The sequence below is a fragment of the Talpa occidentalis genome, unplaced genomic scaffold (genome assembly GCF_014898055.3).
Source record: "Talpa occidentalis isolate TD23 unplaced genomic scaffold, MPIMG_talOcc4v2.1 talOcc4.6, whole genome shotgun sequence".
NCBI classification, from domain to species: Eukaryota; Metazoa; Chordata; class Mammalia; order Eulipotyphla; family Talpidae; genus Talpa; species Talpa occidentalis.
This window is the reverse complement of record NW_023604972.1, coordinates 47,537,001-47,550,997: the sequence shown is the minus strand read 5'-3', so window position 1 is coordinate 47,550,997 and position 13,997 is coordinate 47,537,001. Positions and strand designations below refer to the sequence as shown.

General features: G+C 34.4%; 1 protein-coding gene across 1 annotated transcript in view; it reads left to right on the top strand.

The window, feature by feature from the left end:
* Window positions 1-13,997, top strand: part of ANTXR2 (ANTXR cell adhesion molecule 2) — a 148,433-nt gene that overhangs the window by 83,998 nt on the left and 50,438 nt on the right. Inside the window, exons 13-16 of the mRNA XM_037530266.2 lie at window positions 361-405; window positions 1,302-1,394; window positions 8,839-9,003; window positions 9,308-9,388. Of these exons, the coding sequence (XP_037386163.1) occupies window positions 361-405; window positions 1,302-1,394; window positions 8,839-9,003; window positions 9,308-9,388 (384 nt within the window). The remainder of the gene's footprint in view (window positions 1-360; window positions 406-1,301; window positions 1,395-8,838; window positions 9,004-9,307; window positions 9,389-13,997) is intronic.

The window sequence follows — 13,997 nt, the reverse complement described above, 5'->3', positions numbered from 1 at the left end:
AGTGTTGTGTGCAAAAATTTTCTCCCTGTCAGTGGGGTTTCTCTTTGTTTTGGTTATTGTCTCTTTTGCTGTACAAAAGCTCCTTAATTTGATGTTTCTTCAGTTGTTAATGGTCTCAGGGTAACCCACTGACAGGACAGCAGACTCCTCCCACTCAGTGAGTGTTCTAAGAGCATTGGGGAGGGAGAAGCCTCTTTTTGACTTGGCAGCTGAGGCAGTCACATGGTGCCATTTCCATCTCTGGCTAGTTAGTCAGGAGCTAGTTATAGGCAAGCACGTATTCAAAGGGAGGGGCTTATGTATGTCTCTATCTTATGCAACTGGAATTTACATTTGATTTTGGCTTTTTTTTTTGGACAGGTTATCAAGGATCCTCCTCCACCACCACCCCCTGCACCAAAAGAGGTAAATGAGTATCTAATAATTGATGTGGTTATTTTTCCTATATGTAGAGATTATTTCCAAATTTAATCAGCTACTTGTATTATATCATATATTATATAATGTGATATAATGTGATATATGATAAATTTTTTCAATTATAATACTTACGTATTGATTTTTGAATTTGAAAAAAAGCAGATTTTTTTTTTTAATCGTATGATTTTTTTTCATGTGGCAGAGGAATGGGACCTTCACACCTTGATAAACATATATAGGCCATCAGGATCTTTGCACACAGTGATTTAATTGGCCATTTATATCAATTGTTCTGATGTCACTATTTTATTTTTTGAAAGGTGGAAGACATAAGCTGACAATTGAAACATAAATTGTTGAATTTGAAAGGATCATTACTTCTATATGATTCTCCTTGTTAGTCAAAATTGTGTTAGGGACAAAAAATATAGAATGTACCGGTTTTGTGTATTTTTGAAGCGTCTCAACCGCATGGGTTTTTAGTACAAATTTTTCAGTGTTCAAACTTATACATGCATTGGTGCTTTAAATGAATATTGAAATGATATCATAATTTTAATTTTTTATCTTTTAAAATATGAAGTGCTGAATAAGTTTGGAATACAATGATATAGAGAGTTATGGAGAAGTATCTGGTAGCTTAGTGAAAGAAAGGAGATCATTAAAATTGTAAAAGGGAAGGAGTCCTCCTATTCTGTAGAATTCCACTTGAAATGTATGTGTGTAAGCTTAAAAATGTTCACATACTCTGCATATAATTATCATGACATTTCTTCTATATCAACTGCATTCTTCAGAAAAATGTTTAAATGAGTGCCAGCTAAGACTAAGCAACATTTTGAAATTTTAATTATACTCATGAAAAAATTATATCTACCTAGGAGGAAGAAGAACCTTTGCCTAACAAGAAATGGCCAACTGTGGATGCTTCCTATTATGGTGGTCGCGGAGTTGGAGGAATTAAAAGAATGGAGGTTGGTAAAGAAAAAATAGAAGCTGCTAATGTGCAATATTTATTTCTGAAACTATAAAACCATGGAAACTCTACTTTTCACAATTCAATATCATTCTTTTCACTTAGCACTGGGTCTTTTCTGTATAACTCACTTTTCTATGGGATCATCCAGCTGTTTCAGAAAAGTTCAAGAACTGATTTCATTAGTCAGAGAATTGCATTGGTAAGATGCCTGAATTCAAAGGAACAAAACAAAGTTAGGTTTTCTCACTATTTTTGGAAAAAATTACTGCAGAGAACATCAATTTTAAAGAAGCCAGTCACTTGAAGTTGCCACAATGCTTGTCTTTAAAAGATCAATGTACTATTTGAGGAGAAAAATGTTAAACTATTCAATGATATGGAAATGACTTTATCACAAATGTGAGGCTTCTTTTTTGTAACTCTCGTTACCACTTTGTGAATGATCCTAATTAATAGCAAATATCATTTATAGAATGTATTGAATTTTTAAACTGGCACACAGTGTATATTAAAATTGATCTTCATTTTATCTTAAAATTCAAATGAGGATTTATTTATAACCACAGAAATGTTTTTGAAAGTGATGGATTGATTAATAATAACTAATCATTGTCAGCATGAAAGCCTTATCAGTAGTATAAACAAGCTCTCCCCAAGAGGCATTGTAGGAATTTTCTCATTGAGCTTTTGAACACATATCCTGGCATTTCCTCTTTGTTAAGTTATCGTTTAATTTTACTTCTTGATAAGAAGGAGTTTTGATGTGTTTTGCAATCATTGCACAGTCTCCTACTGTCATGTCTGCTCTGTCCCATTACTGCCAGCAAAAATCAATAAGCTAATTAACAACCTCACAACTGTTGAGATTTTCTCTTTTTATACATTTCAATAAAAATTCAGACTCCCAAGGAGAGTTTCCTTTCTTACAGTAAATTTCAGTGTTCTTCAAAGGAGGGCCAGACCTATTTAACATGATTATCCTTAGCAAAATGATGATTCAAGTCATCTTATACTGATTCTCACTATGTTGACCACATTAAATGTTAAAATTATTCACATTTTCTCTAAGAACTTCCCACTTGATTCATGAAATATCCTCAGAGATAGGTATCTCCTTGCCAATAAACCATGGAAAAGGCAGGTGCTAAAGACTATTAAGTTTGTCTTTTTGAGAAGGTATTGCATATGCCTTTGCATGTGGGTTATGGTGATCACACAGTACACAGGAGCACAGCCAGGATAACTCTTTTTGTTTGACACAGAAGGAAGTTTCATTCAGCTTGCCTTTGCTGTGTCATTCAAGGCTTGAATGTGTGGATTAGATGTTCCTATGAATGAAAAAAAAATAACATTTGTAAATAAAATTGTTATATATGAATATCTAAACATGATCTGCTATAATTTAAGTTTTGTTTGTTTAGCCTCCTTCCAATATGTTTGCATAAAAATGCATGTAAGGGAAAAAGCCATTTGACAAGATTTACAAAATGTTAGTAGTGTTCTCTTAATAGAGGGATTTTCAATGCTGTGCATTTATCTGTTTTTTTTTCCCCCAATTTATTTGCCAATGAGCATATACTACTTATATTTAGAATAATAAATTTAATTCCATTTTGAAATCCATATATGTAATATATCACATGCCATCAGTAAGATAAGAATATGCTAGTATGTGAGCCTTAAATGAATAAATAATATTTTCACAGAAAGCACTAGGAATCATGCCAGGTTTTTGTTAGTTCAATATTCCAGCATCAGAAGAGGAAGATCTCTTTCTAAAGCAAAGAAAAACATATGTATGAACTCCTGGATCTTGAGTTAAAAGAAACATTAGTGGTTCATTCTCAGGAAAATCAAGGACTCATGTGTGTATTCTTAAGTAACTCACATTTCAAGTTCAAAAGTTATTGACTCGGGCCTCCCCGGTGGCGCAGCGGTTGAGCTCTGGGTTGCGAAGCTGCGCGCGGCCTCTGTGGCGCCGGTTCGATCCCCAGCTGCTCCCCGGACACCGGAGGAGGGTCCCGCATGGCGCGCAGACCTCTCCTGCCGCCCGCTGCTCCCCTCAGCAGTGTACTTCGGTCCTTCTGCCTGCTCTGCTCCCCGCTCTGGCTCTGGTGAATTCTCTCACCCTCCCGCGCTTCTGACTGTACCCAGTGCATGTATAAAAACAAAACAAACAAACAAACCAGCAAACAAATAAATAAAAAGCATGCCTCTATTAAAAAAACAAACAAACAAAAAAAAAAACACAAAAGTTATTGACTCAATATGTTAAATTACATTGCCAATTGAAGAAATTTTATGAAAAGCACTCACCAACTTTTAAAAATTGGGGTTCATTTTAGCCTTGGATAATTTTGGGATGGGAATGAGAAAATAAAAAGAGAAAATTAGTGTGGGTGTTACAAAAGAGAAACACAATACATAAAAATATACAATAAAAGTTGGACTGGGAATTAAGCATTGTTAAATTTTCCCAAACATGAATTTATTTAAACTTGGAGAAGAAAAATAGGAAACAAAATCTGTTTTAAAACCATGCCTATTCAAACCTGGAAAGTACTTCCCTTAAAAAAATAACTTCAACTGGGGAAAGGAAAAGGAATATAGAAAAGATGAGCTCATTTGAATTACAGAGCAATTTTCATAACTAATGTTATTGTTAGCCAGCACAGCGATTGTACCTGGAATTATCTTCTTACTTCCCCTTTAAGTTAAATATTTAAGCACTATGGTAATGGTAATTTCACAAAACTGGAACAGAACTGATGTTAATAACAGCTGTTAGCACAACTGATCCACAATACCTAATGATTTCAAATGGGTGTTTCTGCCAATTCAGTGTAAAACTGTTTTTGTTTCTTTTCTTAACTCTGAAATTGCTCCTTGATGATACAACCTCCTAGTCATCCAAATACACTTCAGAAATTATGGATTTCCTCATTTATTATGAAATCCAAGTAGAGTTGGAAGAATATAGCTCTTAAGCTTGTGCAGATTTTTATTTTTTATGGTAAAAAATCCAGGTGTGTTACTTCTGTGAAGCTTTCTTTTAGTAATGTATTCTTGTTACCCTTTCACCCTTTTTGAATATCTCAGTGAGGTCAACCTGAAGTATGAATATGCATACATGTATGTTTAATTGTTTTTAAGAGGGGTAGGAAAACTATATGGTATCTCCTAGTTTTAAGCTTTTTTTTCCTGGACTGTAGAAGAGTTTATTTTCTCATTCATATTAAGTAATTTAATTTTTTTTCTTACATCATTCTACTCCTCATAGTTCTTCTACCACTAAGCACCGGTGAACCATCACCATATTCCTTTGTGTTTGTCCCTCCCCTGTTTTCCTACTTTTAAACTTTGAGATTAAGTGACAGTTTTTGTTATGTAGTTTGTGGTGATGGTGATGATGATAAAACAACTACTTCATGAACTAACATTAATGGATTTATTGAATGAATTTCCTTTAGAACCAGCAACAATATTTGGGGTCCCCAAAATGTTACATTGGGTCAGCATCCTGTTTCAACTAGTTCTGAGTCTTTTATCTGGGAATGGTGCCAGTGATAATTAGAGGAAGGATATACTTACTTATACTGCTAAGGCATCAACTGGGAAGGCTAGGTAGAAAGTTTTATATGCATATATATATATATATATATATATATATACACATACATATAGCTGTATACATATAGATATAAAAATCATAGGGTCAAGTTTTTAAAATTTATATATATATTTTATATCATTGTTCATTTTTGTACAATGTATGCTTGTATGATTTCTCCTTTCCGATGTAGTCCCTGTAAAATTCCCACCACAAATTCACCCCGTGCAGCATCACCACAGTCCCTTGTGCTCTCCTCTCCCCTGTTTTGATGCCTCTACATCTCCCTTCCTTGCAGAAGTCTCTGATTTATAGTTGCCTGCTAATTTTGTTTTTATTTATTTATTATTATTGCTACTTTTTTCTGATCCCTTATTTGGTTCCCTTACATTTTTCCTATAAGTGAAACCATTCTATATTTTTCTTTTTCCTTCTGGCTTCTTTCTTTCTTTTTTAAAAAAAGATTTATTTGTTTGTTTGTTTATACAAGCACTGGGTACAGTCAGAAGTATGGGAGGGTGAGAGAATTCACCAGAGCCAGAGCACGCCATGTGGGACCCTTGCCATTGGCCGGAGATCAAACCAGCGCTGCAGAGGCTGCGGGCAGCTTCGCAGCCCAGCGTTCAACCCCCGCGCCCCCAGGGGAGGCCCACCTTCTGGCTTATTTCACTGAGCATAATACCTTCCAGCTCCATCCATGTTGCTGTGAATGGCATGAGTTTATCTTTTTTGATTGCTGAATAGTATTCCATTTTATATATATACCACATCTTCTTGATCCAGTCATCTATTTTGGGGCATTTGGGTTGTTTCCATATCTTACGTATTTCAAATAGTGCTGCAGTAAACATAGGGTGCAGGTATCCTTTTGAATTACTGTTTTTGTATCTCTTGGGTAGATTCTTAGGAGTGGAATTGCTGGGTCATATGGTATCTCCATTTTCAGTAGTTTGAGGAACCTCCAGACAGCTTTTCATAGTGGTTAGCATGCACCAGTTTGCATTCCCACCAGCAGTGTAGGAGAGTTCCTTTTTTTATAGGGTCAAGTTTTATATAAATACACACACACACATCCCTTCAATTCTGATACACATACACACACATACACACAAAGAGACAAATATATCTTCAATTTTAACTTCTGAATGTTCTACATTTTATCTATTGATTTTTTCTATTCTGAATTCTATGAGTTTTGACATTCATTTGTTTAATGTGAGGGGGCTGAGTCTTTTGTTTTTCTTCATTCAGATTTTCCCTTTAACTGAGACTTTAGGACTGCAAGAATGCTTTTAGAGTTTTCAGTTCAATTTAGCTGCATCTGAAGATTATATAATTTTAGTTTACCTAGGTGATGGCACTGTGATTTGAAAGAGAAGGTCATTTCTCTGGAATGAAAGCCAGCTCTCTAACTCTAAAGGTTTAATGGCTTTTGAAACAATTTTAATAACCCCATAAAAAACATTCTAATACCACTGATCACATAGAAAGGCACAGATACATTTTAATTACTCAACAGGGTCCACTTGTAATTGAAAACCTATTCTAAAATAGTAGTAAAAAAAGGTAAAAACATCTAAGTAAGCCTTAACAAAAAGCTGTGACTAGTTCTTCTTTCTATGAACACTAATCATCTGCTCTCTTACATACTAACTTAGGGCATTAAAATGCTTTAAAGTGTATTTATTTTTTTTTTCTTTCATAAAAGGCATTTAACTTTGGTGAGTCATAGTATGCTCTGGTTGGACCTTCATTTTCTTTCTAGAGATTCTCTTATTTTTCTTGTCCTTGGTAATGTCCTTGGTTTTTCTACAACTTTTCTACTGCTTCCTAGTTGGACACAGCCTTTCTTCAGGGGCCACATCCTACTCACATGCCCACACATTATAATTTGGCTTAGATTTGGATATTAGTTCTTGTTTATTGAAAAGTAAACAATCATTTGACATTATGATTTTCAATGTCCATGGTTTCCCAGGAGGGAATTCCCTAAAGTTTGTAGAATTCCCTCTTGATGCTGAATTTTTCTCTTCAAAGCAGACTGTTCAGATTTGCCTTCCTCAACGAAAAATTGATAAGTCAAATAACCATACTCAAATGAGAATAGGAACTAAATATTGAAAGCTTCTTTACAAAGTCAAGCTTTACAAAAGTATTTTTTTTTTTTTTACTTCCAAAGGGTCAATATTTACATCATGCTTTTTGCCTTAGTCAAACTTAATGAAAAGATTGGAATGAAGATTTAACTCTTTGTGTAAAATACATCTGTAAAATTCAAATTCAAGCCTACTTATTAACCTATTCCAGACTGCCTATCTTTAAATCCCCATCCTGCTACTTACTGTGTGGTTTTTGCTTGCCATGTATTGTCTCTGTGCCTCAATCATCTGAAAGGAAAAATATCTCTCATTTTGTTTTTGTATAGGTTTTGAAATGATAGTAATCATTTAGTAAATAATTATATTCTCTCTCTCCTAGAAGCATCAGTATCTAGAGGTATGTAGTCATATAGAAGGTTAACATCTTAGAGAGTAGAATGACATACTGTTATGCATTTCATGTGTAAACCAAAAATTAATCCCTTATTTGAAATGAGAACTAGTTGCTTCCAATTTCATTGGGATCTTAGTATTTAAAATATAACTAGGGGTGAGAAATCTATTAACACTCAGAAAAGAAGCACTTGGTAATCCCTGCTCATCCTACTTTTATTCTGCAATGGTGAACTAAAAGATCATTGTCTAATAATTAGTGATGAGGAACATTTTCTCATATGTCAGCAGACCATATGCATGTGTTCTTTGGAGAAATGCCTGTTAGTTCTTCTACCTATTTTTTGATTGGGTTCTTTTCTTTTTATTGAGTTGTATAAGTTCATTGTACATCTTTGATATCAATTTCTTATCAGATATCTGGTATGCATATATTTTCTTCCATTCAGTAGAGTTACTCTTTGTTTTGGTTAGTGTCTCTTTTGCTGCACATTAGCTTTTCAGTTTAATACAGGCAAATCAAAACCACCAGGAGATACCTCCTCACACCTGTGAGAATGGCCCATATCAAAAAACCAGAAACAAGTGCTGGTGAGGGTGTGGAGAAAAAGGAACTTTATTACACTGTTGGTGGGAATGTAAACTTGTCCAGCCCCTATGGAAAGAAGTGTAGTGATTCCTCCAACGACCAAAAATGGATCTACCATACCCCTCATACACATCTGTCCAAAGAGCACAAAAATACTAATTCAGAAGGAAACCTACAGTCCTATTTTTATAGCAGCACTGTTTACAGTAGCCAAGATTTAGGAACAACCTAAATGCCCCAGAGCAGATGAGTGGATCAAGAAGATGTGGTATACATGCACAATGGAATACTGCTCAGCAACCAAAAAAGACAAGCTCATGCCATTTGCAGCAACTTGGATAGAACTAGAAGGGATTATTCTAAGTGAAGTGAGCCAGAAAGAGAAAGATAAATACTGATATTTTCACTTATATGTGGAAATTAGAGAAGCCAAGGAATCAGACAGAGACAAACTTTAAGACTGACCCTTGAAAGCAGACTATAGATCCAAGACATTCAGGAGGGTAGGGGTTGTCGGAGGGATATGAGGAGAATAGAAAACAGGGACCACAATAGACTATGATGGAGGACTGTGGGTGCTTTGGTGGTGAGAAAACTGTGGTGACCACAAGTGAGGGGGAAAAAATCCTGTATTGTGAAAAAATAAACAATGATTTTTTTTTTTTTTAAAGGACCATTGTCTAAATGTCTAAATGACAGCTTGTTCATCTAGGACACTATTCAACAGTATTTCCACTTTGTTTTAAAGGTTCGTTGGGGTGATAAAGGATCTACTGAGGAAGGTGCAAGACTGGAGAAAGCGAAAAATGCTGTTGTAACAATTCCTGAAGAAGAAGATGTACCTGTCAGGCCTAAACCACCTCGACCTAGACCCATACAGCCTCCTCAGACGAAGTGGTACACACCAATTAAGGTAATTGTCCAAATTGTGTGATTTGACTGAAACTTCCTAGAGAAACTGTGACTTTTTTAGTATACTCTCCCCCCAACTATTTAAGGAGGAACAAGATACATCATAGCTGACATTCATTTTATTCTAACAAATGGATACTTTCTTGGCAACAATAGCCTCATTTTTGTGATTTGTGTATTTGTTTAATTTATGAAAGAAATGAGAGTAGAGTAAGACTTTAACTTCTTCAGTTTAACTCACTTATTCAGCAAATAGAGTGTGGGCTACGTTACCCCAGGAACTGACCAGTCTCCTTTCTCTGCAGGGTCGTCTTGATGCACTCTGGGCTTTGTTGCGGCGACAGTACGACCGGGTTTCCTTGATGAGGCCTCAGGAAGGAGATGAGGTTTGTATGTGGGGATGTGTTGGGAAAGAGCTGACTATTTGGATCAGCATAATAAGGGTGGTGAAATAATGAAGGAAAATTTAAGGGGCTCACTATACTTGAGGTGTATTATTATTGTCTCATGAAAATTTCTTATTACTCAGGGTGATTCATAAATTATTAGCTATTATTAATACATCTTCAAGTTGTGACTTGACACAAGTCCCTTTTTAAATAATGCATAAAAAATTTTTTGTATACATACTTAAATAAGGACAATCGTTTGCTTCATCCTTGGACTTGGGGACATCATGTTCTGAGAATTTCCACAGTGCGAGGACAGACTGGGTATTAGAAGTAAAATCTTTCTAGCATTTAGTAACAATGAGATGTGGGAACATGTTTCAGAACCTCCATTTCTTTAGGTGTAAATTACCATTGTCTTGCTTCTAACAGCTTTTCTCATTTGACTATATGAAAGTATTTTGAAAGTTATAAAGCATTGTTGAACTTTGCAATGGTGAGATAAACATACACAAACACATAGGTATGTATAAAAATATGTACATAAACATATATATTGTATAGGTTTTCACTACCAAGGAAGCCTATTTTGAGACAGTTTTATATTTGGAAATTTGAATAGTACTTTAAACCCTAATACTATAGTTTTATGATTTCTTTAATATATTTTCACTATTTCTTATTGTATTAATATAAAAAAAATGGTTTAAAACCTTTTCATATGTAACAATGGGCAGGTTTGCTTCAGAGGCACGTACTGTTATTAATAACAAAATTCTTTCATTGTATGTCAGTGGCATCATCGTTCTGTTTTGACAAGCATGTGAACTACATTCACTTCTGGTTCAGAGGACATTAGGTGTGTTTAGAGTTGACACTTATTTTTATAAAAGGATGAAATAGTTGATGAAATCAATGTTTATTTTAAAGTGCCAAGCTAAGTTATAATTAATGTTATATGATTCAAAGTTTGTTTTTCAAACATAACAACTTTTACATTCTAGGATTTTACTTCTATGAGATAGATATAATTTTAAAAACATCTGAGTTTCATTAACCACTTAGGAAATCCACTTTGAGAAAATATTCCCAGTAGATCATTTACCCTTTGGTAGGACCATAAGTAGAGAGAACAAGGTGGTTCATGAAACAACCTCTTATCACCAAACCTCTAGAAAGTTCTTGTATTTAATGAAACTTGTACCTCTTTAAATTCATGATCTGGAATTCTGTTTCTGGAACAATACATAACAGATTTATTCTTCCATGTACTTGAATTTTACTTTACATGTTTTAAAAGTTTTTCATGTATCATCTTAGTTTTTCTTTCCTCCCAGTTAGGCATTATGTCACTTGTTTAATCATTATCACCCTTTAAAGTGCTGTACCAGTATAATGCTAGAGCTAATGATTCATTAGCCAGCCAAATCAGACAGTGGTCCCATTACTGTTGCCAATATTGTAAATATTCTTTTAACTCTCATGATTAAAAATTAGCTTTTAGACTTGCATTTCCTGCTGCTGAGCTGAAAACACAGATTAGGAAACAGGCAGAATTTTTTATAATTTTATTTTCAGGTGTATAGATAATCATTTTGCTTTTTCCAAGTGTGATCAGAGTCATTTTGATATCTAGCAAGACAAATAAATATATAATTTACTTTTCAAGGCAAAAAAAATTAGCTTTTAATCTTTAATCACTCCTACTAATTTTGATTTAATTTGATAATTTTTGTATTATAAATATACAAAAGTTATTTATCAGGTAATACTAAGTAGTGGTTACAAATTATCCCTTAAGATGTCTAAAATTTGTTTGGGCACCAAGATATACAAAAATACTATTTATTCCAGATGTCATCTGGGCCATACTATAGGTAGGTATTGGGTATTCTTAACTATATAGAGGAAGAGAGATAAACTCTTTCTGTAGGAATTTGGGAATATTCCTTCAAAATATATAGAATATATAAATATATAATATATAAAATAATATATAAAATATATTTTATATATAAAATATATTTTATATTAGAAAATGGCTAGGATTTTATCAGGTACAATTAGTTTGAATGAGTATTTCCAGTGATGAAGCATCATGAACAAAGTGAGGTAGCCAAGAGTAGTGATTTGTGAATTGTTGGGTGGTCTACAGTTTGAGGGTTAAAACCAGTATGATAGGTTGGGAGTAGAAGAAATCTTTGAGTTTGGATAAACTTATATATATATATTTTTTTTAATGATGTATTATACTCATTCATTCATTTATTCAACAAATATCTATTAGTATCTAATGTGTACCAAATACTGTGTTAGATACCAAATGAATTTAACATTCTCCCTAAATTGAACTACTAGAATATTCCACATGCTGTCATGTCAGGTTAATCATTATTTATTTTTCCATGACTGAAAAGTAATGCTTTCATTATTTTGCCCAAGATTTCCTTTGTATTTTAGTGATTTGGTTACACTTTTGTCTAACAGGGTCCCAAAGCCTTTTATTCTAATTCTTGAGGTTAAATTGTTCCAAAATTCAAAATTTTCAGATTTTAAGAATCTGATATAGTTTATATATCATCTATTACATAAAACAGTACTTCATAATCTCATAATTGAGGCATTCTGCTGCAGAAACATTAAAATTACTACAAGTGGATAAATGTAGATGACATACTAGAACACATCAGGTCAGTCTTTGCTTCTACATAAGTTTTGGTGAAATATTTAGTACAAAGCTTTCAGTTTTCAAATATTTTTTATTTCAAAATACAACAGATCTTGATATTGTGTGATTCACTGAAACTCCAGTTTATCCATTCTACCCCTATCGATGCTATTTGTGATTTCTTTGTTTTTGCTCAAATGCAGGCCTTTAGGTTTATTAAATATCAATTGTTGGCTCAATTAATTGATATGCTTTTCCATCAAATATTCAGTATGGTTCTATGTATGCCCGATTAAGTCCGATTTAGTCTTTCTCTATCATGTCTGTTCTTGATAGCTTTACTTTTTTAACATTTTGTCACCAGCAAATTTTTGCCTGTTATTTAATGCCACTGTAAAGACCTCATTGTGGCAATCCATGAGAGCCTTTCCCCAGGACTGGCATTCCACAGTTAACTAACAATAGTGTGGTAAAGCTAGAAACCCATCCAAGTATACAATGTCAGTTTATCATCTCAATAAATTTAATAAGTTTTGTTAAATTATTTCCAGAATTTAAGGTATGAGCTTATATACTGCACCATCCAAACAAACCAGTGATGCAAAAGTATTTGATTATGGAAATCAGAGAGGTGTGGTTTGCTCTTCTATTTCTGTTTCTTACTCGTGATCCTTTATAATATTTATTATTTTTTTAAACTGGTGTTTGATGTTAAGTCAATAGTTATCAACATATAGCCCTTTTCCTTTAGATAACTTGAGAAATCTTTGCCCTTCCTCTTTTTAAATTTTTTTTTTAAAAAAATTTATTTATACAAGCACCGGGGTACAGGCCAGAGAGAGGCATAGGAGGGTGAGAGAATTCACTGGAGACAGAGCAGGAAGCAGAACAGGCAGAAGGACCAAAATACACTGCTGAGAGGAGCAGCAGGCAAGACAGGAGAGGTCGGCCATGCCATGTACAAATCTCCCTGACTGGCCGGGAATCGAACTGGCATTGTACAGCTTCACAGCGCTGCACTCAACCTGTTGTGCCACCGGGAAGGCCTTGTTCCTTTTTTTTTATTTTCCATCTTTCCCATTTTCACAGTTTCACAGACTATTAAGAATACTTGAGTTTCTGTCAACTCCTCATCAACCTGGTCTCTGTACTGAAAGAATTTCAATATAAGTTTCCCACATCACACACACATACATAATTATAACTGGTATTTTTCCCAACATTAAATTACAGACTCACAGGGCCTCCCTGGTGGTGCAGGGGGTTAAGACACAACCATTGAAGCTATCCGCAGTCTCTGCGTATGAGTTTGATCCCCCGGCTGGCCAGGGAGCTATCCACATGGCGCAGTAGACCTCTCCTGTCTCACCCGTTGCTCCCCTCAGCAGTGTATTTCAGTCAGTCTGTCTGTTCTTTTCCACATTCTGTTTCATCCTCTCACCCCCCTACCCCCACATCTCTGGCCTGTATCCCAGCTCTTGTATGCATAAATAAATAAATCTTGAAAAAAAATTATAGACTTACACAGCAAGAATCATTCCAGCATTTTAGCAGAATTAGTGTTCTGTGTATTATTAGGACAACTGCAGAGTCCCTATGTTTTTTAAATGTAAACAAATGTTTACATTATGTTTTAGGAAATCATCATACTTCCTAAAGTATGCTACATGGTCTCTATAGTGTTTTCCTTCCATATCCCCTCCCCTTTTCTCTCCTTTCCTTTTTCCCCTTTCTCTTTTTCTTTCCTTCTATCCACCCTATTTCCCTCTTTATTTATTCTCAAACACACTTAGCCCCACTATGATTTCACTTTTAGGTTTGCAACTTTCTTATACCAGTTTATATATTCTAATAATACTACGCAACCTTTCTTTTTTGCTTCTTTCGCGTGAATGAAGCCTTTAAATTGTTCTATTTTTACCCTCCTGAGCACAATAA